The sequence below is a fragment of the Aedes aegypti genome, chromosome 2 (genome assembly GCF_002204515.2).
Source record: "Aedes aegypti strain LVP_AGWG chromosome 2, AaegL5.0 Primary Assembly, whole genome shotgun sequence".
In the NCBI taxonomy this organism is placed as follows: domain Eukaryota; kingdom Metazoa; phylum Arthropoda; class Insecta; order Diptera; family Culicidae; genus Aedes; species Aedes aegypti.
The window spans coordinates 331923691-331950065 of record NC_035108.1 but is presented as its reverse complement, the minus strand read 5'-3'; the positions used below and the strand labels follow the sequence as shown (position 1 = coordinate 331950065).

Below are 26375 nucleotides of genomic sequence, written 5' to 3'. Positions count from 1 at the left end.
CGTTCAGGGCGACTGGAAGCGATTGGCTCAGGACCGAGCCCAGTGGAGAAGAATTATCCATTCGGCGTAGATTCAACGTAGCGGATTGTAGCCCATCAAGTATCAAGTAAGTAAGGTATCAACAACTAACAAAAGGAAGGGTGAATCTCTGAATTCACTACTTCCTTCCAAAAAAGTGGGGTTTAAAACTGTCACTACACGTGGCAAGAATGGAAGAAAGGACGCTTCCCGGGAATGCGAAGTTTCTTCCAAGGGTGAAATGAATAATTGTATCGAAATGAGCAATCAGTTCGATGCTCTAGACAAATTTTCCGAACACCAAATCGAAGCAGCCTCTAGCCCAGGCTCTTTGATTCAAGTGCGGAAGCAAAGAGTGCCGCATATCCCAGTCAACATTTTGGCTGGTATATTTTTTGCTATACATCATTATATATGAATCAAATCACTCGTATAAAATGCATGAAAACGCTATATACACACCAAAGTGGAAGCCATATACGCACTTCCCACGACTGTTTCAGACTTTCCATGGTCAACAATACGATGCAACAAAATTCCGATAAAAATAAAAAAAAAAGTTTCTATCGAGACTAGAACCCAGTGCCATACCATTACACCACAGACTGCTTAATGAATGAGGAGTGATTATTTGCCAATATGAAAGGAAGATTTCTCTACAACACACACACTTTGTTGTTCTTTGAAGCCCACCGCCAGAAGATATCAACCTCGGGTGGCAAATATTGCTAAGTTATTGCGATTTCGTTTGATGCTAGTCTGCATTGATATATGATCTGTCAGTTTATACAACTTGACGCGATTCTAGATTATACTATTTACGGCATGGTTTGTTGTCAACAAAGTTTATCGATAATGAATCGTAGTGCAGAATTATAAACAATTTGTGTTAACATTTATTCATTTTGATTTGGCATATTGTGCGATTCTGATTTTTGACGTATGAATATGAGATTTTTGGCACACATTCTTATACGATACGTGGTTCACTGGGATCGTGGTCAGTTGTTCCGAATTTGGGGGATTTAGGCAGGAGATCTTGAACTCCATTAGGGGAATCAAGGTTTCCTTCCAAATCGCAAAGAAAGGAGACTGTCGCGTTTTGCCGGAAACTCTTAAAGATCGTGAACTTCTTCTCAAACATCTTGAAGAGAAGAAGCACAATTTTTTTTACTTATGACGACAAAACTGAACGTTTGTTCAAAGTTGTCATAAAAGGTCTCTCAAGTGACTATAAGTCACCTGAGGAGATCAAAAATGGAATAAATGATTTCCTTGGATTTCCCCCAGTCCAAGTAATCATTATGAAAAAGAGAACCCAATCTGGCATTGTTCGGAAAGGGCTTTCTCAAGAATATTATTTAGTTCACTTTAACAAAAAAGATCTAAATAATATTGAAGCTTTAGAAAAAGCAAAACTTATGTTCGATGTCCATGTGACTTGGGAACATTTCCAGAAACCTGGAGGAAATTACCAGAACCTCACTCAGTGCCGTCGATGCCAAAAGTGGGGTCATGGTACAAAAAATTATCGCATGGATGCTAAATGCATGATTTGCGGAGGTTCTTCTCACGCTAAGGACGTCTGTCCAGTGAAGGAAGATGCCACCAAGTTCATATGCTCTAATTGCGGGGCTAATCATAAGTCCAATTTTTGGAATTGCCCTTCACGCAAGAGAGTCATTGAGGCTCGTGCCAGGCAGATGAAAGATAATATCCGTTACGATAACGGTCGTTTCCGGAATTTGCCTGGTAGAGTATCGAACAATGCTCATTTTTCAGTTAACGATCGCTTGATTAGGAATCATACCCACCAGGAAGATCATAATCATGCTCATTCACAAACTAATTTTAATCCGTCGGGTAGCCGTTCGAATCTTTCAATTTCGAATGTATCTACCCACGAAAAATCCTTTGCCGATAATTTGAACTCCTCCCCTATTCGTACTATGAGTACCCATTCTACTTGGTTCAAATCAAATGGAAAAAACCCTACCGCCACAGGTAGCTCCTACTCCGCTTCTTCGTCTACCGAAAATTCTAATGGGAAATCATCAGATAATGTACCCACTTCAAGTTATATGTCTAACCCTGATTTTAATTTTCTAGCTGAACAATTGAATCTTATGATTGATGCAAAAAAAAATAATTACAAATCAAATTGTTATTGGATTACGTTTTTCTAATGGATCCAAATAATAATTTAAATATTTTAAATTGGAATGCTCGTTCTCTGAATGGTAAAGAGAACAAGCTGTTAAATTTTCTTACAGCTAATAACGTGCATATAGCAGTTATTACCGAAACTTATTTAAAACCTGGATCCAAACTAAAAAAATATTCTAACTTTTTTTGTTTATCGTAATGATCGACTTGATGGGGCATGTGGGAGAGTTGCAATCATCAATCATAGGCGTATAAAACATCAACTGTTTTCGTCATTTGAAACTTTAGGTGTTTCTGTTGAAACACAACTTGGTAAATATACTTTCATAGCTGGCTATTTGCCTTTTCAATGCTCTAAACAGCAAGTTAATTTGCTCCAAACTGACTTGCGAAAATTGACTCGCAATAAGTCATTTTTTGTCATTGGTGACTTTAATGCCAAACATCGGTCATGGAATAATTCTCAAAGTAATTCCAACGACAGAATTTTATTTGATGAGTGCTCTTCAGGATATTTCTCAATTCAACACCCTGATAGCCCTACATGTTTTTTCTCCTCTAGAAATCCATCTACGATTGATTTGGTCTTAACCGACTCTAGTCATCTTTGTAGCCAATTAGTTACTCATGCTGATTTTGATTCTGATCATGTCCCTGTTACATTTCAAATATCTCATGAAGCGATTATCAATCCTATCAGCTCAACTTTCAATTATTTACGAGCCGACTGGAATATATATGAAACGTATGTTGACTCTAATCTTGATGTTAACATTTCTTTAGAAACTAAACTTGATATTGACAATGCTCTTGAAACTTTAACAAATTCCATTGCTGAAGCCAGGAGCATTGCAATTCCAAAATGTGAAGTAAAATTTGAATCCGTGATTATAGACGATGATCTTAAACTCTTGATCCGTCTTAAAAACGTGAGGGGAAGGCAATTTCAATGCACTCGTCATCCTGCTTTGAAAATTATATGGCAGGATTTGCAGAAAGAAATCAAGAAACGTTTTGCTCAATTAAGAAACAAAAATTTTGAAAATAAAATTTCTCAATTGGACCCTGGCTCTAAGCCCTTTTGGAAATTATCTAAAACCTTGAAAAAACCTCAGAAGCCAATACCGGCATTGAAAGAGGAAAACAAATTACTACTAACTAATTGCGAAAAAGCTCAAAAACTTGCTATGTAGTTTGAAAGTGCGCACAATTTTAATTTAGGACTTACTAGTCCAATTGAAAATCAAGTTACTCAGGACTTCGAAAATATCCGCAATCAAGAGAACGTTTTCGAAAATGCCTGGGAGACTGATTTGGAAGAAGTGAGAACTATTATTAAAAAAATCAAAAATATGAAAGCTCCTGGCGATGATGGAATTTTCTACATCCTCATCAAGAAACTTGCAGAAAGTAGCTTATCATTTTTAGTTGATATATTCTACAAATGTTTTCAATTAGCATATTTTCTTGACAAATGGAAAAATGCTAAGATTGTTCCAATTCTAAAACCAGACAAAAATCCTGCAGAAGCTTCTAGCTATCATCCAATCAGTTTGCTTTCCTCCATTAGTAAACTTTTTGAATAGGTTATTTTGAACAGAATGATGGTCCACATCAAAGAAAGTTCAATTTTTGCCAATGAACAGTTCGGATTCCGCCATGGACAATTGACAACTCATCAACTTTTATGTGTAACAAATTTGATCCGTTTCAACGAATCTGAAGGCTATTCTACTGGTCTTGCTTTTCATGACATAGAAGAGAGTGTTTTGCACAAAGGTTCGATTAAAAATAAAAAAAACTTTATTTTTCCAACATACATTGTTAGAATAATTCAAAGTTATCTGTCAAATCGTACACTTCAGGTTAATTATCAGAACTCCAGATCTGAAAGACTTCCTGTAAGAGCTGGTGTTCCCCAAGGCAGCATTTTGGGACCAATATTATACAATATTTTCACATCTGACTTACCTGAGTTACCTCAGGAATGTCAAAAATCTTTGTTTGCGGATGACACAGGCCTCTCTGCCAAAGGACGAAGCCTGCGTGTCATCTGTAGTCGATTGCAAAAAGTTTGTATATTTTTTCTTCATGCTTGCAAAAAGGGAAGATTTCTCCTAATGCTTCCAAAACTCAACTAATAATATTCCCACATAAACCAAAAGCTCTTTATTTGAAACCTTCAAGTAGACATGTTGTCACGATGAGAGGGGTTCCAATAAATTGGTCAGATGAAGTTAAGTATCTAGGGCTCATGCTAGATAAGAATTTAACTTTCAAATATCACATTAAGGGCATTCAAGCCAAATGTAACAAATATGAAAAATGTCTCTATCCACTTATTAATAGAAAATCAAAACTTTGTCTTAAGAACAAGCTTTTGATATTCAAACAAATTTTCAGGCCAGCCATGTTGTATGCTGTACTAATATGGACTAGCTGTTGTAATACCAGGAAGAAAGCTCTGCAGAGAATTCAAAATAAAATTTTGAAAATTATTCTGAAGCTTCCTCCCTGGTATAGTACCAATGAGTTACATAGAATATTCAATGTTGAAACATTGGAACAAATGTCAAATAAAGTAATCAATAATTTCAGGCAAAAATCGTTACAATCATCTATTGCCACGATTAATGCGTTATATGTTTAGGTTAAGTTAGGTGAAGTATATTAAAAACGTGTTTTTTCTCTTATAAGCAGGTAAAAAAAAACTTCTGTAAATTCTCAGCTTTACTGAAAACGGTAAAATATTCTTTTGAAGTTTAGGTATCGATCCTATAGATAATATAAATTGTAGATAAATCTGAAAGATCAAATTCAAATAAATTTTGGGTCGTAGAGAGTCAACATCCTTACAATCACTGAGTCATCGATTGGCTGTTCAGCCTAATGATTGCGTGGTTAAATACACAAGAACAGATAATTTCGCTTTAATGGTGGTGCGTCAAGACACCATCGTAGCTCTAATCATGAAGCGTAAATCTGAAGGAGTTTTGCAGTGGATCCTTTCTTTCTATCGCGCTATCTATATCTTCAGTTGAGCGCCTTTTCCGACAGACAAACTTTCTCAGCTTGTTTAGACAGTGTTGTGCTTGTACAGTCATTGCCTCTTTTTCATCGTCGCTAGACGCTAAAAGTATACCACACAAACGTTTGATTTTAGTAAAAGTTGAAGGAGATTTGGCTGGTGAAACCAATGAAACGGCTGGTGCAGTTTGTGGAAAAAAGTGTCTAAAGCGAAAACGAAACGGTTATTCTGCACGCGTTATGCTGGGCAGTGTTTCTTTAAAGCCCAAGCAGAAGGTGAAGATGCATCGTGGCCGGACCTCAAATTTTCGGGTGCACGGATCTGGAGAGCCGGACAGCGGATCCGGCTGAGGGCTTGATCGAATGCTCGCTCGCTGGTGTTGACCAATCGATAAGGTTTTCTGCTTGAACGGTTGTCTGGATCTTTAGATTCGTGTCTTGGGGGTGTGGGTTTCACGTCGCCGGAGTGTTTTTTCCTCGTTTTAGTTTGCACGCGTTCTGAGTGCAATCGAGTTTAGTTTCTCGCGTCGCCGGAGGGATATTTTCGTTTTGTGAAACTGATGCTGATTAAATTAGCTCCAGCTCCTCTATCAAGGATGGATGATGATCAATTTAGTGAGCTGGTTTCATGCTTTTATTTTAAATGTAAAATATATTATGGAACATCTATTTATTATAACAACGGTGGGAATGTTATTTAAATGAATTGACTTAACAAAAAATGAACAGTTCGTTACTGTAGGTGTCGACATTGACTCTTGTACATTAACATTAAAAACCCCATACCTTTCTTCTACCTGATTTTTATCATTTTAAAAAATAACCTTTGAATGGTTCGACGCTAAAAGAGTCGACTTATCGTATGTTCACGTTGTCTTTAGAGTACTTATAGGTGATATTTTTGAACTGAGGTTGCATGAATCGCATCACTTACCAAGGTCTAGTACACGACACTAAAGACGGCATTACAGTTGAGGTTGAAACACGCGTATCTGCCAAAGGCTTCTTTTTATTTACCTTCTCTTTAATCTATAACTGTATCTCACAAACTTAACTTAAACACATAAACTTTTTCTGTTGCGCTTTTGTTTTGTATGAATCACTAGCCGGCTTGTTTTTCACTCTATAGTGTAAAACTTCCCGAAAGTTTTAGTACTACTCTGTTATAATTGAAAGAGAGCAAGAGAGGAGATAATAGAATCTCTCAGCGTTACATAGGTCCTTTCGAAAAGTTTGGCGAGAATTCTTCATAGTGGGCAGCGTCTTGGGTCACGTTTATGTGTACTATTTTAGGCGTGTGCATCGACCGCCATAACCGGTATTTTCACGCTAGCATCTGATAAGAACAGATAGCACCCTAATTCATATCCACCATACGGCTAACGACGTCGTCGGTCGCATGTCCATCCGGAAAACATAGATCTAGTCCACAGTTTGGTAAGCGTACTTCCGTTATTATTGATAGCTATACTTCTATAGGTTGCTCAATGCCTTTTGTAGGAGGGGGAGTGGTTGGCACGACAGTAGGAAAGCCATTACGTAACTCTTCACGGATAGCAATGAAAATGAAACGTTGAAAGTGAAAGCAAGACAAGGTGAAAATCCTTACAGATTATTACCTGCCGGCTGGCTTACATGTCGCACGTGGGCGGTCGGTTCATCCGCATTTGCTCGTTTGCTCAAGTGCCACCGACCACTATGTATGAGGGCAGGTTTAGATACGTCGTGCCATGAGGAGGGTGCCTTGAAGTGTTTACACTAGCTTTCATTCGTTTACAGGATATTAAACTGTTTAGTCCGTGGGGGATCGGAAGATCATAGAAAGACACGTTCATTCTATTTATGTACGACTCTGATTTATACAGCATGATTGTATTTGTTAGGTGAAAATTAAGGTAATATCATGGTAGAAAACAGTTCACTTGATTGTAAGTAACAAAAGCCTAGTTTTAAGTCAATCGTCTTTGAAATTTTAAAGCAATTTTTTATTCCGTACAAATTGTATAGGAACCAATAAAAACACAAGGCAATATTCTACGAATTATGTTATTTTATCCGTTGGACGAAAAGAATCACCTAAATATGCCATTGAAAAACTTAAATACAGTAGAATGTTTTAATTTGCTTAACTTAAAACATACCTAAATGTTAATTCTATCCCTATTGGACTTGTCAAATTTAGAAACCAGTTGGGATTCAAAAATTATTGTATAACTCTCAATAATTTGATAAAGTTTCAAATTACGTTAATTGCGATAAGTTCTTAAATTAAAATCATTGTTCATGGCATTGCTGAAGGTGCTTTTTGAAAACAGTTTATTTTACTTCAATTTTACAGGACGTACTGTACACAGTGTGTTACATTGTGAACATTGTGTTCCATGGGCGGTTCCCCTCATAAGGTTATGTTCATGCTAGAATCCATAATGGCGTGACGACGTCAAGTTGACCTAGTTTGTTTTATAGCTTCGACCCATCAATTTTACGATCGGGAAGTAAAGTGTAGTGGGACGGGAATATTTGGGACAAAGTTAACGCGTGGTACTGATTTCACTGCTTATCCTTGTACTATGGGGTCGTTTATATAGCACGCAGACATCAAAACCCTGACAAGCGTGGACACTTCGTTACTAGATATCTTTTCTTAATGTGATTATAGAACGAAGTCACTCCTCAAATTTTTAAAAGCACAAGACTAGAGAACCAAACAGCGCTCAGTGTTGAAAATTTATCCCATTGGTTTCCACCAGCAAGCAAGCAGTTTTAATGATTTTCAACGCTCAACTGTTGTCAGATTCTTCAGTCTTGTGCACGTGAAAATTTGAGGTGTGGCTTCGTTTTATACTCAACTTAAAATCCTCCCTTGAATTCTCACAAACTACCAACAAACAGTAACAATAAATGGCATGAAACCTCCTCCATTTCAGGTCACTTCAGGAGTCCAACAAGGCTCCCATCTCGTTTGTTCATCTTATAGGTTAACGACATACATACTGTTTTTGGAAGTTGAAAATCAAAACGAAAATAACATAACCAGTAATAAAACACAATTGTTCCACACATGGTGGTAAAAAGCTTACTGCAATTGACTATCGAACAAATATGTAATTGAATATCATTCAGCATATAACAAAATACAACAAACATAAAAATTTCATAAGAAAATCAGTTGCAACTCAGGGGTGGTAGCAGGTCTTTTATGGACTTTGTAACTTGGCAAGTCTCTAAAAAGTTCATTCATTTATTTAGTTAACATTTAGAAAGATAACACTGAATCAACAATTTCACGCAACAATACTCGGTTCTTTGCCGCATCTCTCCATCCTCGGTTCTGCACTACGCTCGCCAAATCGATACGCACTTGATCCGCCCACCTAGCTCGCTGCGCTCCACGCCTTCATGTACCAAACGGAACCGATACGAACATCCTTGCCGGTATTCTTGCAACATGCCCTGCCCATCGTATCCTTCCAGCTTTGGGCGAGCTCGTGGTTCATCCTTCGCCGCCACACATCGTTTCCCTGCACACCGCCAAAGATCGTCCTAAGCACCCGACGTTCGAAGACTCAATGTACTTGCAGGTCCTCCTCGAGCATCGTCCACGTTTCAAGCCCGTAGAGGACTACCGGCCTTATGAGTCTTTTTTGACCACAGCTTTTTCTGGAGGCCACCAGCTAGCATGTACTTTGTCTTGGTTGCATTCACCACCAGCTCAACTTTTGCTGCCTCGTGTTTCAGGCGGGTGTACAGGTCTGTTCGGCCGACAATGACCATATCATCCGCAAAGCAAACAAATTGACTGGATCTCGTAAAAATCGTACCCCGGCTGTTGAGCCCGGCTCTCCGCATAACACCTTCTATCGCAATATTGAACAACAGGCACGAAAGTCCATCACCTTGTCGTAGTCCCCGGTGAGATCCAAACGAACTGGAGTGTTTGCCTGAAACCTTCACACAATTTTGCACACCTTCCATCGTCGCTCTTATCAGTCTCGTGAGCTTCCCGGGAAAGCTGTTCTCGTTCATGATTTTCCATAGCTCTACGTGGTCGATACTGTCGTATGCCGCCTTGAAAATGATGAAAAGGTGATGCGTTGGGACCTGGTATTCGTGACATTTCTGGAGGATTTGCCGTACAGTAAAGATCTGCTCCGTTGTCGATTGGCCGTCCACGAAGCCGGCTTGATAACTTCCCACGAACTCGTTTGCTACAGGTGACAGACGACGGAAGATGATCTGGGATAATGCTTTGTAGGCCGCATTTAGAATGGTGATCGCTTGAAAGTTCTCATAATCTAACTTGTCGCCTTTCTTGTAGATGGGGCATATTAACCCTTCCTTCCACTCCTCCGGTAGCTGTTCTGTTTCCCAGATTGTGCCTATCAGCTGGTGCAGACAAGCGGCCGGGCCCATTTTTATGAGTTCAGCTCCAATACCATCCTTACCAGCAGCTTTAATGTTCTTGAGCTGACGAATGGCATCCTTTACCTCCCTCAAAGTGGGGGCTGGTTGGTTTCCATCGCCCGCAGTACTGGCGAAGGCATTTGCTTCGCTGTCCCGTCTTTCATTGCCTGTGCTCTCAGCGCCATTCAGGTGTTCGTCGAAGTGCTGCATCCACCTTTCGATCACCTCACACTCGTCCGTCAAAATGCTCCCATCCTTATCCCTGCATATCTCGGCTCGCGGCACGAAACCGTTGCGGGATGCGTTGAGCTTCTGATAGAACTTACGCGTTTCTTGAAACCGGCACAGCTGTTCCATCTCCTCGCACTCCGTCTCCTCCAGGCGGCGTTTTTTCTCCCGAAAGAGGCGGGTCTGCTGTTGCCGTTTCCATCTATAACGTTTTGCTGCAGCATGACCGCCCACGCTGCATTCTTCTCCTCCAGAATATGCCTACATTCCTTGTCGAACCAATCGTTCCGTCGACTCCGTCCCACGTACCCGACATTGCTCTCAGCTGCTTCGTTGATGGCTGCTTTCACTGTTCTCCAGTAGTACCTACTCAAGAGGGGCTTTTTCCAGCTCACCCTCTTCCGGTAATGCAGCCTCGAGGTGCTGCGCGTATGCAACAGCGACGTCCGGTTGCTTAAGCCGTACTAGGTCATACCGGGGCTGCTGTCGGTAGCGCACGTTGTTAAAGACGGAGAGTTTTGGGCGCAGTTTGACCATCACCAGATAGTGGTCAGAGTCGATGTTAGCGCCACGATAGGTTCTGACGTCGATAATGTCGGAGAAATGCCGTCCATCAGTCAGAACGTGGTAGATTTGTGATTCTGTCTGCAGTGGTGATCTCCAGGTGTAGCGATATGGAAGGCTGTGCTGGAAGTAGGTGCTACGAATGGCCATATTCTTGGAGGCGGCGAAATCAATTAGTCGTAAGCCGTTTTCGTTCGTCAGCCGGTGGGCGCTGAACTTTCCAATAGTCGGTCTGAATTCCTCCTCCTGGCCAACCTGAGCGTTCAGATCTCCTATGATGATTTTGACGTCGTGGCTTGGGCAGCTGTCGTACTCGCGTTCGAGCTGCGCGTAAAAAGCGTCTTTATCATCATCAGTGCTTCCGGAGTGAGGGCTGTGCACGTTTATTATGCTGAAGTTGAAGAACCGGCCTTTGATCCTCAACTTGCACATTCTCTCATTGATCGGCCACCACCCGATCACGCGCCTCTGCATATCACCCATCACTATAAAAGCTGTTCCCAGCTCACGTGTGTTGCCGCAGCTCTGGTAGATGGTATGGTTACCTCTAAACGTTCGCACCATTGATTCCTTCCAACACACTTCCTGCAATGCTGTGATGCCGAATACGCGGTCCTTCAGCACGTCGGCGAGTATGCGTGTGATCCCGATGAAGTTGAGAGATTTACAGTTCCACGTTGCTTCCAATCGCTAGTCTCTTTACGTCGCTGTGGTCTTCGCCGATTGTCCCGGTTCGGATTCTCTCGTTGATTATTCGTTGCTTGATTTGTTTACGGCTGGCTTGCAGGGCCTGACACCAACCCCCTAGATTTCCGGAAGACCGAAGAGGTAGGGATAGGAGTTGCTGGGCAAGAGGCTAAGGACCGAACAGAGGGGTCTATTTTATTCCTTCAGGTACGCGAGGTACCAATGGTACGCCATGCCCAGCCATTTACCAACCTTAAATCTCATTTATTTCTGGCAGATTTATGAGATGATTATTTTCTCAAATCACGGAGCTTTTTCACATAGTACGTTGTAAGATTTTAAAAGGATACGGCCTGGGTTCTAAACTAATGCTAAGCAAAATTGGTTCAGACTTTCACAAAATGATGAGTGAAATTCTTAGAGAATACTGTAACAATGAAAAGATAACATGAATAAGAGCAAAACACAATAAACTATTGTTCAAAACATCAACAATGCATAGTCATTTGTAAATTTATCCAGTAAATATTTTTTACATAGTGTTGGATGAAAAAGGCTATGGTAGGCGAATTAGGGTGATTAAAGTACTAGAAGCAAAAGTGTAACCTAGGCTGAATTCTAGTTAGCAAGCTTCCGAAAATTTCCGACGTCCGAAAGATTACGAAGCGACCGTTTCTTTTCGTCAATCGTGATAAAATAAAAGCCGCATCATCCATTTTAGATTGTTAGTTGATTAATTGTATAGCGCAGCCGGTCACCGATTTGTAAGAAGTAGTTTGTAGAATATATGTATAGTGTAAGAACGTTAAAATAAAGTGTTGCGTTAATAGTCCAATAAAATGTGTAAATGTAAAGAGTGTGTATGAAGTGAATAAAGTAGAACTACTCGAAAAGCTGTGTGTGGTTGCTGCAGTAACTAACTGCTAGAAGAAAATCTCCCAGTGAAAGCTTTTGAGCCCGTGAATTCTACCCACTCTTAAACTAGAGGAACGACTCGATTTGTGGAACTGGGAAAGGTAATACGCCTCGGATAATTTACCAGAACGCTATTTCCGGAGGTCACAACATTGGTGCCGTGACCAGGATAGCGTTTCTCTGGAACACACCGACGCCATTGAGTCGACGGACAATTGGATTGGCGCCATTCCTACTCAACAAAAAGGAAAGCGCGCCATAACGGTCATCATACACGTGAGTCCACTGGGCGCTGCCATCACGAATTTCATGCGCATAGACTATTCGACGCAACCATAAGGGCAATCTTATAATCGGATTCATAAAGGGATTGAGAATTTATTCAAGGCTTGTGAGACAGGCCTACAAGGTGAGGACCTGTCCAACTATTCTTTATTTCGTTTTCATCCCTACCTGGTCATTTCTTGGTTCTATCTATCTAACTACTTCGACGGAGTCTACGGTGGCCGGATTTTTCAATATTCCCCCTTCCAATTCGGAAAACGTTGGACTCGGAAGGATTTGGGCCAGCCGCGCAAAGGCCAATACTTCGCTACACACACGGGAGACAAAAGTGGACCAACGGTAATCGAATAAAAGGCCTGTTAGACAGGCTCCACAGAACAGTGCATTCACGCTTGGACACGACTGTGTGACGTCATCCATCATCGCTTTATTACATCTGGCTGACTCTGAACCGTTGACGAGGATTCTTTGAGGAAGATTCTATACGCATACGCCTTACACTGTCGCTGCGCACTCCAGAGACCACGATTTGATACAAGGCCTGTTTGACAGGCTCACCAGGTGAGTTCCTGTCCATCAAATTACATTCTTGTCTGGAAGGTGCTTCGCTGGGCGTATTTTTTACAGTTGCACACTGGTGTAACTTGCTTTCTCTACATCTGATCGGAGTAATCAACATGTCGACGTTGAGGAAGAACAAGGGTCTCGTATGCAATCGTGACAGTATCATCGAATTTCTACAGCGGGTCGCACACTTCCTGAAAAGCACAAAGGAGTTCGATGAGCAGGCAGTAAAAATTCGTCTTGAGAAACTCGAGCAAAAATGGGAAGAATTTGAGGACCTCCAGAATGATCTCGAAGGCATGGAGGACAACGAAGACAGTATACCGGAGCACAAACAGTTGCGGGCTGAATTCGAAGAGAAATATTTTGAGGTAAGGGCAGGATTGGCGAGAAAATTACAAATGCATGCGACACCAAGCACTTCCATTGCACACACAAATCCAATACCTAATGTTCAAGCGTCCGTACGACTTCCTCAAATTAGCTTGCCAGAATTTGACGGCAACTACCAAAACTGGCTTCCATTCCGTGACACCTACGTAGCGTTAATCGACTCCTCGGCTGAACTAACCGACATACAGAAGTTTCACTACTTGCGTGCATCTTTGAGGGGTGATGCTCTGAAATTGATCGATTCTTATTCGATGACTGAGGCCAATTATAGGGTTGCTTGGGATGTTTTGGTCGAGCGGTTCTCCAACAACTACCTCCTTAAGAAACGTCACCTGAATGCTCTTTTCGAGTACCCTAAAATGAAAAAGGAATCAGCGGCTGTCTTGCATGAGCTTATCGATTGTTTCGAGCGTAACACAAAGATTTTGGATCAATTAGGAGAAAAGACGAATGGTTGGGGTGTGATGCTAGTCCACTTGATGGTCTCCAAGTTGGACGAAGTTACTCAGAAACGGTGGGAGGAAACTGTCATGCCGGACAAGGAGCCGTCGTTTGGGTTATTGGTCGAATTTCTAAAAAGGCAAACCAGGGTGTTGGACGCGGTTTCGGTCGATCAGCACATCTTTTCAACAACGACGTCTTCCAGTGTCAGTAAGATTCGTCCCACGAAGGTTTCAGTCAACTCGGCGACTGAAGTTTCATCATCACCACCTAATTGCTTCGCGTGTAGTGAAAAACACTGGATAACACGGTGCCCAACCTTTGCCAAGCTTCCTGTAGACAAACGTCTCCAACTTACAAACTCCAAACGACTCTGCAGCAACTGTATGGGCCGGAACCATTTTGCACGAGATTGTCCTTCAAAATTTCGATGCAAAACATGTTCGAAGAAGCATCATTCTTTGTTGCATCCCGGGTTCCCTGGGTCAGGTTCAACTTTTACTCCCAACCCCACTCCAGTTGCGGATGAAAATGTGAACATTTCTGCTCCAACGATTAACGGCGGCGTCTCGAACTCTGGTGACTCGATTTCTAGTTCGATGGCCTTACTTTCTTCTCACGTGGCGATGGAGCAGCCAAAGTCACAACTGTTTCTTCTTACCGTTTTGTTGAATGTCAAGGACGCATATGGAAGGACACATCACGCAAGGGGCCCAGATAGCCGTAGCGGTAAACGCGCAGCTATTCAGCATGACCATAGGGTCGTGGGTTCGAATCCCACTGGTCGAGGATCTTTTCGGGTTGGAAATTTTCTCGATTCCCAGGGCATAGAGTATCTTCGTACCTGCCACACGATATACACATGCAAAAATGGTCAATCGGCAAAGAAAGCTCTCAGTTAATAACTGTGGAAGTGCTCATAAGAACACTAATCTGAGAAGCAGGCTTTGTCCTAGTTGGGACGTAACGCCAGAAAGAAGAAGAAATCACGCAAGGGCGCTTCTGGATTCTGGGTCTCAAGCTAATCTTATGTCTGAAAATCTTTGCGAACTGCTTCAGTTGCCACGGCGAGACAAAAAAGTGGAAATTACTGGCTCCACTACGAAGGTCCGAGTAGTTTTCGATGGATCTGCTAAAACGTCGACGAATCATTCGCTCAACGAAGCCTTGTTGACCGGACCTACGATTCAAGACGAACTGCTGGATTTAATGTTGCGATTCCGCAAACACGCCGTTGCATTAGTAGCAGATGTCGCCAAAATGTATCGGCAGATCTTGGTCCACGACGACGACAAACCACTCCAACGGATTCTCTGGCGATTCAATCCATCGGAGCCGATTCGAGTCTATGAATTGCAAACAGTCACTTATGGTCTATCACCTTCATCGTTTCTCGCCACTCGAGTGTTGAAACAGGTGGCTTTGGATTCGGGCTCGAAATACAAATTAGCTGCCAACGCCGTACTTGAAGATTTCTACATGGATGATTTCTTATCAGGGGCGGATACGTTAGAAGACGCCACACTGCTTCAAAGGGAAGTTCAAGCTCTGCTAGCAGAAGGAGGTCTCGAACTTCGAAAATGGTCCTCGAACAAACCGCAAGTACTGCAAAATCTACCAATCGAATCACTCGGAGGAGAAAAAACCCTGCACTTCGAATCGGAGCATAAAATCAAAACGCTAGGAGTGGGGTGGGAAACAGCATCAGACCAACTATGCATTGAGGTACAACCATTCACTATCGACGGCGGTTGGACGAAGCGGAAGGTCTTTTCTGCAATTGCCAAGCTGTACGACCCTCTAGGACTAGTTTCACCCGTCGTGGCTTGGGCAAAAATCCGGATGCAACATCTATGGCTGGCTCCAGTGGACTGGGACGATCCAATACCAGAGGACATTGTTGACAAATGTGAAGATTTTGCAGCACAGCTGCCACTTTTGGAAGGCTATGAGGTTTCACGATTCATCTTTGCATCCGATTCAAGCTCCGTACAATTTCACGTCTTCAGTGATGCATCCGAAGTTGGGTACGGTGCTTGCGTTTATGCACGTTCAACCGATAAGGAAGGAAAAATTAACATCGAACTCATTGCGACAAAATCCCGGGTAGCCCCACTCAAACGGCTTAGCTTGCCGCGACTGGAGCTCTGTGCTGCACTACTGGGGGCAAAACTCTATGCCAAGATTTCAGCAGCGCTGCGGATGGAGGGAATTCCTTGTCGGTTCTGGTCAGATTCGACGGTCACACTCCACTGGATTCGCGCACCACCCAACAGTTGGCAGACCTTTATTGGAAATCGGACTTCGGAGATTCAACGATTAACCCATGGCCATAGTTGGAAACATGTAAAAGGGACCGACAACCCGGCGGACCTTGTGTCTCGTGGTATGCTACCGCAGGAATTTATCATCACCAATATTTGGCGCCATGGGCCGGCTTGGCTTGCACAAAATGAAGAAAAATGGCCTGAACGACCGATAGAAACACCACCTGAAGATTTGCTAGAACGTCGAAAGGTCGCACTCATAGCTCAACAGCCAATAGAGCATTGCTTCCTTTTTTACCGTTATGCATCCTTCTGGCGATTAGTTCGGATCACTGCTTCGCTTTGGGAACCGCTGTCGCCGCAAACCAAATATCAAACCCAACCCATTCGTCACGGTAGAAGAACTGGAGAATGCCAAGACAACTCTAACGAAGATCGCTCAACAAGAAATGTTCGATCAAGAATTGAAGGACCTAGCCCATAGTCGATTTGTTTCCAGTAAATCATCATTAAGATTGCTTGGTCCTTTCCTCGACGAGAAGGGTATCATCCGGCTCGGTGGGCGCCTTGAACACTCCTCAGAGAATTTTCGCACCAAGCACCCTATGCTTCTTCCAAAAATCCACCCACTCACACGCCTCATTACAAGACATTATCACAAACTCTGTATGCACTCTGGTCCTCGCATGACGCTCGCTACGATGCAGCAAGAGTACTGGCCGATAAATGGAAAAACTGTCACTAATTATGTGTGTCGCAAGTGTCCGCAATGCTTCCGCCATAATCCTGTCCCCGTTAATCAACCTGTCGGCCAGTTGCCAAAGCCTCGTACCACCCCAAGTAGAGCCTTCACTGTGGTCGGAGTAGATTACTGTGGCCCCGTTTACATCAAACCTGTGCATCGACGAGCAGCTTCCCGAAAAGCGTTCATTGCTGTCTTTGTTTTGCAACCAAGGCCGTACATCTTGAACTGGTGTGTGACCTCTCCACCGATGCCTTCATAGCAGCATTACGACGGTTCATCGCACATCACGGCATGCCTGCCGAAATCCATTCGGATAACGGTACGAATTTCCAATTTGCAAATAACACGCTAGCCGAGCTGTATCGCTTGTTTGAAGCAAAACGCACCAGAGAAGCCATCCGCAAAGAATGCACCATGCATAAAATCCAATGGCACTTCATTCCACCAAGAGCACCTTCGTTCGGTGGCTTATGGGAGGCAGCAGTAAAAACGGCTAAAACATCATTGGCGAAAACGTTGGGTAGTACCCAGCTCTCCTTCGAAGATTACGCCACTGTACTCGCTCAAATCGAGGCTAACATGAATAGCCGCCCTCTCATAACACTGTCCAGCGATCCTACAGAAGTGGATGTTCTTACTCCTGGCCATTTCATCACCGGATCGCCGCTTATCAGCCTTCCGGAACCGAACTACAGCAATATTCCTAGCAACAGGCTAACTCACTATCAACAGCTACAGAAATTGATCCAGCAGCATTGGGACCGGTGTCTCCAACAGATATTCACGTCGGGCAAATTGTTTTGGTTCAGGAAGACGGAAAACCTTCTGTGTCTTGGCCTCTTGCACGCATCGAACAAATACATCCCGGAGCGGATGATGTGGTACGAGTCGTGACATTGAAGACTTCCAGCGGACTCTATAAACGACCAATTTCCCGAATATTTCCACTTCCTTTCGACCAGCCACCATTTGCCGACTCACCAGAAACCTGAAATGCTAAAAAGATAAGGAAATAATTGATAATTACCGTCGAAAATTGCATTAATTTGATGAAACTGATGCTTTGCAAATCATCTTCCATTATGGCGTTCTGTTTAGGTAAATTTGAGCTTTCAAATTTAGGTGGCCGACTATGTTGGACGAAAAAGGCTATGGTAGGCGAATTAGGGTGATTGAAGTACTAGAAGCAAAAGTGTAACCTAGGCTGAATTCTAGTTAGAAAGCTTCCGAAAATTGCCGACGTCCGAAAGATTACGAAGCGACCGTTTCTTTTCGTCAATCGTGATAAAATAAAAGCCGCATCATCCATTTTAGATTGTTAGTTGATTAATTGTATAGCGCAGCCGGTCACCGATTTGTAAGAAGTAGTTTGTAGAATATATGTATAGTGTAAGAACGTTAAATTAAAGTGTTGCGTTAATAGTCCAATAAAATGTGTAAATGTAAAGAGTGTGTATGAAGTGAATAAAGTAGAACCAGGTCCGTCCCACTCTGGCTCAGATTGGGTACCACTTCTAGTACTGCATTTGGTCCCTCGGTAGTGCAAAAGGTACCCAAGTTTGACAGATCGCAGTACACTTTTCACGGCATTCTAGCCATAAAATTTTGGGCAACTGTAAGGGACCTGGAGGTCTTTAATTTGTCTTTGGTAGAACTACTCGAAAAGCTGTGTGTGGTTGCTGCAGTGCTAACTGCTAGAAGAAAGTCTCCCAGTGAAAGCTTTTGAGCCCGTGAATTCTACCCACTCTTAAACTAGAGGAACGACTCGATTTGTGGAACTGGGAAAGGTAATACACCTCGGATAATTTACCAGAACGCTATTTCCGGAGGTCACAACACATAGTGACAATCGATAGATTAATGTACGATTCGTGCTGTAAAAATCATCATTCTGCATTCTTTTTCGTAAACTACTATAATCTTTGATTTTGACGATCCCTACACGATAAAAATGTTATACAAATAGGGGGATTAGGGGCATAATGGACACATTAAGCAAATGCTTATTTTAATACCATACAATGACAATATTTTTCAATTATTCTCGGCTGGTTTCCAAGTTCGTGATTAGTATGACGTGCTGAATTCATTCATGGTGAGAAAAATCATATCAAATGCCAGAAAAACGAGATGGAAAATTGAGACGAAAACAGGGTATAGTGGCAAAATTAATACTTTCGTGGAATTTAATGAAAACTTCATTATTAATTGGGGTAAAATGTTCTGGTAGATAGAAAGGAACCTCTACCCCCCACTATCACATTAGCAAGAAAAAACTCCTCTAGGTTAGTTGTTTTGCTCAAAAATTTGATTCTTCCCCCGCCTTGCTTGTAAACCAAGCCAAGAAAAAAAAAATAATTCAGAGGATGATTTAAGCAAACCATAAACTTTCATACCGTCAAAGAGTTCACATACAGTGTATAAAATTTTAATTAAATATGCATAGTTTCTGAGAACAATGGGGTGTCCACTTCGCCCCATGTGTTCAATATGCCCCTAATCCCCCAATAGCTAGGTTAGGTTGCTTTTGATTTTTTTCAATGTTTGGCTTTTGGATTTTGAAGCTCTTGGAACATCCACTCTGATCATAGTAGACACCGAACATGAGGAACGAATCCTTCAAAATCGATTTCATTGCTAGCGTCATTCAAAATCTGAACTCGACCCTAGAATCAACCTTACCAGCCTATGCTACTGACTATCACTCCAAAGTCCAGCCCATTTTGCAACAGCAATCAAACTTGCCCCTAAAGCTAAATCAACTGCAAGCCGTTACAATGCTTCCACCAAGCATCAACACAAAAATTCAAGCCCTCAACAAAATCCAGCATGAGCTGCTCAGCAAAGAGGCCGAGTTCCACAAGCATGTCCATTCGATGGAAATGGAGTTCCAGAAAACGTTGGGAGCACTGTACGAAAAGCGCAAGCAAATCGTTTCCGGATCCTACGAACCCATCAGGAAGGATCTTCTCAATCCGGAAGAGTATGAAACCAGCCCAAGCGAGGGTCAACCCAAAGGTATTCCAGATTTTTGGCTCACAGTTTTCAAAAAGGCACCGCTACTCCAGTGCATGATCTGGGAAGCGGACGAACCTGCTCTGAAGCATCTAGTGGACATCCGGGCGGTCATGTTCGATCAACCAAAACAGGGCTTCGTTCTCCACTTCCAGTTCGAGCCGAATGACTTCTTCAGCAATGAAGTGCTCACCAAACAGTACTTGATGGAATGCGTACCCAATGACGAAGAGCTGGCCAAGTTCAACGGGTTTGAGATCTACGATACTGTTGGGTGCATAATCGATTGGAAAGAAGGTTCTAAATTGATAGTTGAGGACGAGTCGGGAGGAAAGCGAAAGTTAAGTTCATTTTTCAACTTCTTTCAACCGAAGAAAATGTTAGAGGATTGCGATCCGTTTATTAGGAAACAGTTCTTGGAGACCGACTTCGAGATAGGATATTTCATCAAAGAGCGATTGGTCCCCCGGGCGGTTATGTTCTACAACGGGGACATCTCGGAAGACGATGAAGTGGAGACGTCCGACGAAGAGCTGTCCGTTCAGGAGGAAACCAATCCGCAATGAGCTTCGGACACGTGCAGTTTGAGATGGTAAATAAAATGGTCTATTACAGCAATTAACGCTTTCGTTTGTCAGGGCCTGTAGCAGGTCTCTTCTTAGAGACTTAGTCACTGTTTTAAAATGAATCTCTAAAAAATCTAAATTTTTAATGAAAGGTCTCTAAAGTTTTTTTTTAATCTAAATGCTCCTTGCAGTGAACACAGTCAACTCTCCCTTACTCGATATTCCGTATCTCGATATCGAGTTAGAGAACCACAGTTAAAAAAAGTTGGTTTTCATGGTTAACTTGCTGATCCCTAGGAATGCAGTTGCACAGGTTTTGTGTTCTGTTACTCGATTCCTCCCTAACTCGATGGTTCCTTCAATATCGAGTTATGGAGAGTTGACTGTATATTAATTATATAAAGTATTGTATACAGTATTATATTAATTGTATATAATGAATACCTTCTTGTTTTTCTTCTTGGCATTTGCGTCCTCACTGGGACAGAGCCTGCTTCTTAGCTTAGTGTTCTTATGAGCACTTCCACAGTTATTAACTGAGAGCTTTCTTTGCCAATTGTTGCCATTTTCGCATTCGTAATTTCCTATTTTTTAAACTTATTTTCGTAAATAAAAGGTATCTTTAAACAGGATTGACTTTTAGAAATGCATAGTCATTATGTTCTGGAAAAATCGGAGATTTCATACAAGTTTGTAGGAAGGGGTGGTAAAATGAACACCGTGCCTTAAATCGAGAAAAAAAATTTCGATGAATTTTTATCACGCACGGCCGATTCAGAGCATGAATCGTAGTGTTTGAGTTGATACGTACGTCAATTGAAGTGAAAATATCAACGAAAACTAAGATTTTAGAAAACCACGTTTGAAAATTAGAACTGACGTAACTTTAAGATCGGAAGACTTGAGGTTTTTCAGTGAGGTGAATATCGTTATGATATGATATCAAATCTGATACCTTCAGAATTTTTTTTTAAATGGGTTACAATCATTAATAGATATATATTTGGCAAGGCAATGAAAATTATCAGAAATATTTGTGTTACTTACGTTTTTGGCGAGATGTTCATTTTACCACCAACAGCTGTTCATTTTACCCACATAGTGCAGGTAAAATGAACATTTTCATCGTCTTTCGCTAGCGATAAAAATTTGTGAAAATTAAGCTTTTTTAGTCTGAATTCGTGTCGCTGCTATGGATAACATCCTTAATTTTGATGTTGTACGATAGAACTTAACAAATTCTTCGTTTTTCTATCAGCAACAAAATGATTTCCTTAAGGTGTTCATTTTACCACCCCTTCCCCTATACTGCCCATACTTGCATAACAGTCCCATATTATATGGGATTTCCTATATATATGGGACTGTTATGCGAGTATGGGCAGTATACTCCTTGAACATTTTCAAGAACCTCAAAGCACAAATCTCAACCAAACTATGTTAAAACTTGCTCCAATCATAAAATCGTGTTCGACAAAAGTTCGTAGAACACACTATTATGGACTGGTATTTCCGATAGGTCTTTTTTGACAAACTTGTAAACGATGAAATGTATGGCCTTATTTTGTAAGTCGAGTCAATTAAAATGACCCAACTGGAGTCATTGTCGCTTGACACAACTCTGTCACTCTACGGACTGAATGACTATGGCAGTCAACGGATGTCATCTGATATATAACAGTGACTACAGATGAGTCACATGAATCTGCTTTATCTACTAAATAGACTCTTGAAAAAGTTTGCTGAATACATCAACTCTCTATGTGGTCACTCCACCGAAATACAAATATATTTTTTAAAACTTGGACTAATTCTTGTTTGGAGGTGAATAAATATTTGCAAGTTGTAATCAAAGTTGAAAAACAGGAAAATAAAAATATTGTTTGTTAGTAAAAATTATGTGGTTTGTCGATCATTTTGCAAAACAGTTTACAAATAACCGTTTTCAAAATATTTTCAACAATATAATATTATTTTTGCCATTACGTTGTTTATAAGCCTACTTTATATCAAGGAAATGATCAACATAAGAACCTACTTTTCCTAGCAACGAAAACAGTGCTGAAAAGTAACACTTTTCAGATCTGTTTTGGGAGTCATCAACTAAACATTTGCGTCTCTTCATACACCATTCCTTCCTATGACCATGCTTCTGCTTCTGCAACCATTGCACCATAAGTATTCAACTATTCAGTTCGTATTCAAGCACCGGAGAGGATAGACGTGCATTCTACTGCGTGCAATCAAGAGTGAGTTTTATTGTTCAGCGGAGGCAGTGTTCAGTTGTCTATTGTGTGTTCGACCTTGAGTCAGTTTATCGTTCCCGATACGAAAATAGTACAATGGAATCCCGCAATGTTCACGCCAACTGTGTCAAGGTCCAGTTTGGACCAAAATCGAAAATGCCAACGGACAAGGAGGTATTTGCCTTCTTTCGGAAGCGCGGGTGGACATCGGACTCGCTGTATGCGATGTTCCGAGAACCCAGGGAATATAGCGTGTACGTGAAGTTCCAGTCAGAGGAGCTGATGAAAGCGGCGTTGCTGAAGTGTCCACCGAGTGACACGTTCGCTTATGACAACGGCGAGTCGGCGCAAGTTTCTTTTGCAACGGCCAGGAGTGACTTCCGGTATGTGCGTATTTTCGGGCTGCCAATCGAGGTCGACGAGAAGCACGTGGCAACTGTTCTATCCAAGTACGGAAAGATCCACCACATGGTTCGGGAACGCTACGGTCCGGATACAGGGTATCCAATTCTGAACGGTGTGCGCGGTGCACATATGGAGATTTCCACCGCCATCCCTCCTCAGCTACACGTGCAGCATTTTCAAGTGCGCGTGTTCTACGAGGGCATGCAAAACAAATGTTTTGCCTGTGGCAGTCCAGACCACGTCAAGGTAAACTGTCCGAAGAGAACGTCGATTTCCAACCGTTTGAGAATGAACGGTTCAGCGCCAGCGTCATATGCTGGAGTGTTAAGTGGAGCTTCTGCTAGTCCGGGACAATCACCGGCCGAAGTCCAAGATAACCAAGTGCAGGAAGAAGTGAAACCGCATGAGGAGGTAACAGCAACGATGACGACTGTCGAAGAAGCCGCACCGCCTGTGGCTATAGTTGCTGATACAGCTGATGGTGCAGAGGGAATGTCTCATCGAGAAGTCAATACGCAATTACCAGTGGCGGCGGCGCGCACCCATCTGAGGAAAACCGACGAAATCGAAAATGAGGAGGAACGGTCAATTGAGGGTGCAGAATGGACTGCGACGAAGAAGCGAGGGCGCAAATCACGGATTGATGATTCGCCAGCGGTCATCGGTTCAGATTCATCGGAACCAGAGTCGCCGAAGCAAAGATTGCTTGAGAAGCAATCTCTACGCACACGATCACGCAGCCAACGAAACAAAAGTAAGTGAATATTGTAGAACTGTGAAATGCATTTTACGTTAGGTATAGCAACGCTCAACTTAAATGGCATAAACACGGAGATCAACAAATCTATCTTAAAAGACTTTGTCAGAAATCAAGATATTGATATAATGTTTTTGCAAGAGATTGCTTTCGAGAATTTCTCGTTTATTGGTTCACATAACGCACTTGTTAATATCAGTGAGGATAGGAAGGGAACAGGAATTTTGTTGAGGAAAAACTTAAACTATAGTTCTCAAATATTTGATTCTTCTGGAAGGCTCACTTCAGTAATTGTAAATGGGATCAATTATATTAACATTTATGCCCATTCAGGAACCAATAAGAAAAAAGATAGAGATGATCTGTTTCTCAACCGAATGGCCGTTCATATCAGTAAAACGAACTGCGAATATTCTGTGCTAGTAGGAGATTTCAATTGTATACTAGATCCAAGTGATTCAAACAGCTCTGTAAAAAATTTCTCGAATGGCCTCCGAAATCTAGTCGAAATGTTTCATTTCAAAGATGTGGCAAAACAACTCCATCTAGAAAAGTTCACTTTCTATCGCGGCGACAGTGTTTCTCGCTTAGATCGTTTCTATGGTCCAGAAGCATTCATATCCCGCATTCGTGATGTGAAAACTGTTGCGGTACCATGTTCAGATCACCATGCGGTGCTGTTGAAATTGTCCGTTCAGCAACAAGAACTCAACACTAGAGGAAGAGGTTATTGGAGAATTGATTCAACACTATTGTCGTTACCAGCAATTAGTGAAGCATTCAGCAGTCAGTTTCATCAGCTGAGAAACAGATTGCAATATATGGACCACAGCTCATGGTGGAATCACGCATTCAAATCAAAAGTGCGTAGTTTCTATAAGGGTGAATCATGGCGCTCCAACCAGGCTGAGCAAAGCCGTAAGAGTATGATATATTCCAGATATTATGACTTGATCAATAGGAGATCTGAAGGAGAAGATGTTAATGAGGAAATCAATTTGGTAAGGAATCTGTTGATGGAACAAGAAGACGCACGTCTCCGTCGGTTGAAATCAACAGTTCAAGAATCGTCACTTTTGGAAGGAGAAAAAATGAATGTTTATCAAGTGTCCAAGCATTTGCATAATCATCTTACACCGGTTATACAATCCGCGGGAGCTAGTAATTTGCAAAGCGATCGTCCATCGTTGGCAGAAGTACAAAGTCATTATACCGACCTTTTTGCAGAGAAGCAACTTCCAAATACCGTTCATTCCGAAAATCCTCTCAACTACATCACCAGTACGCTAGATGCAGATTACTCAAGTAGATTAGCTCAACCAATCACCGAAGAAGAGATTCGAGTTACTCTTAAGCAGTGTTCAAAGAAGAAATCTCCTGGGCCAGACGGTCTCACATATGAATTTTACATAGAACATTTTGATCTGCTTAAATATGATCTAGTACAACTGTTTAACTCGTATCTGAGTGGTCAATCAACACCACCAAAGGAATTCTCTGCAGGAACAATAATCATGATTCCAAAAAAAGGAACCGTTCCTACACTTCAAAATCACCGTCCTATTAGTCTGTTGAACACAGATTACAAGCTGTTCACTAAAATCCTTGCAAAACGGATTTCATCTGTCTTGGATCAACTTTTGGGACCTGGCCAGTGTGCAACAGTAGAAGGCAAGTCCTGCACAGATAATCTCAAGGACATTAGGCGTTTGGTGACACGTTCTGTAGAGTCCAAACGATTCAAAGGATTTTTACTTAGTATTGATTTGGAAAAAGCTTTCGACAACGTCGATCACTCCTTTTTGTGGAAAGTAATGGAGAAGTTCAGATTCCCTGCAGCAATAATTCAATGCATAAAATCACTATATAACAAAGCTACCTCGAAAGTTCTACTAAACGGGTTCTTGACATCGGAAATCAACGTTTTATCATCAGTGCGACAAGGATGCCCGCTCAGTATGATCCTTTTCGTGCTTTACGTAGAGCCATTGATCAGGAACTTATATGCCAGCTCTAGCGGTATTCTTGTTTACGGCAAATTCCTGAAGGTGATAGCATATGCTGATGACATTACCATTTTTGTCAAAAGCCAGGACGAAATAGATTTGATCATGCAAATCTTCGAATCGTTCACTCAATATGCGAAAATACCGATGAACTTTCAGAAATCATCGTTTTTGAGGCTCAACAATGCAATATCTGGCCCACAAAGAGTTCCTGAGGTCGATGAGCTGACAATTTTGGGTGTAGTGTTTGCTGGATGCTGGACCAAAATCATCGAAAAAAACTATGCAAAACTTATCAAAAGTATTCAGTTTCGTTTGCTGACAAATTCACAGAGGAATTTGAACTTGATGGAACGGGTGTGGATCTTGAACACATTCATACTCTCCAAATGATGGTACATCGCACAAGTTTTCCCGCCAAAGAATTGCCATTTGGCAAAAATAAAAAGCATGGTTGGCAATTTTCTTTGGAGTGGATCTGTCTTCAAAGTTGCTAGGAATAAATTGTACCTAGATTACAATAGGGGCGGGCTGCGTTTGATCGACCCAGAATCCAAATGTAAAGCATTGTTTGTAAGAAACATATTACAACAACAAGATGATGCTGCTGAGGAATATCTATTGGATTTTCCGAATAATGGGCGTCTCACCAGAAATGCAAAAGAATGGATTGCAG

The 26375-nt window shown here is 41.8% G+C and overlaps 2 protein-coding genes across 2 annotated transcripts in view; one reads left to right on the top strand and one right to left on the bottom strand.

Annotated features, from left to right (window-relative positions):
• LOC5578973 (kelch-like protein 17) overlaps positions 1 to 26375 on the bottom strand; it is a 111663-nt gene that overhangs the window by 47129 nt on the left and 38159 nt on the right. The window lies entirely within an intron of this gene.
• LOC5578971 (nucleosome assembly protein 1-like 1) lies at positions 19275 to 20337 on the top strand. Its single transcript, XM_001664102.2, has one exon. The coding sequence runs from the start codon at positions 19308 to 19310 to the stop codon at positions 20283 to 20285; it is 978 nt and encodes a 325-aa protein (XP_001664152.2). The 5' UTR covers positions 19275 to 19307; the 3' UTR covers positions 20286 to 20337.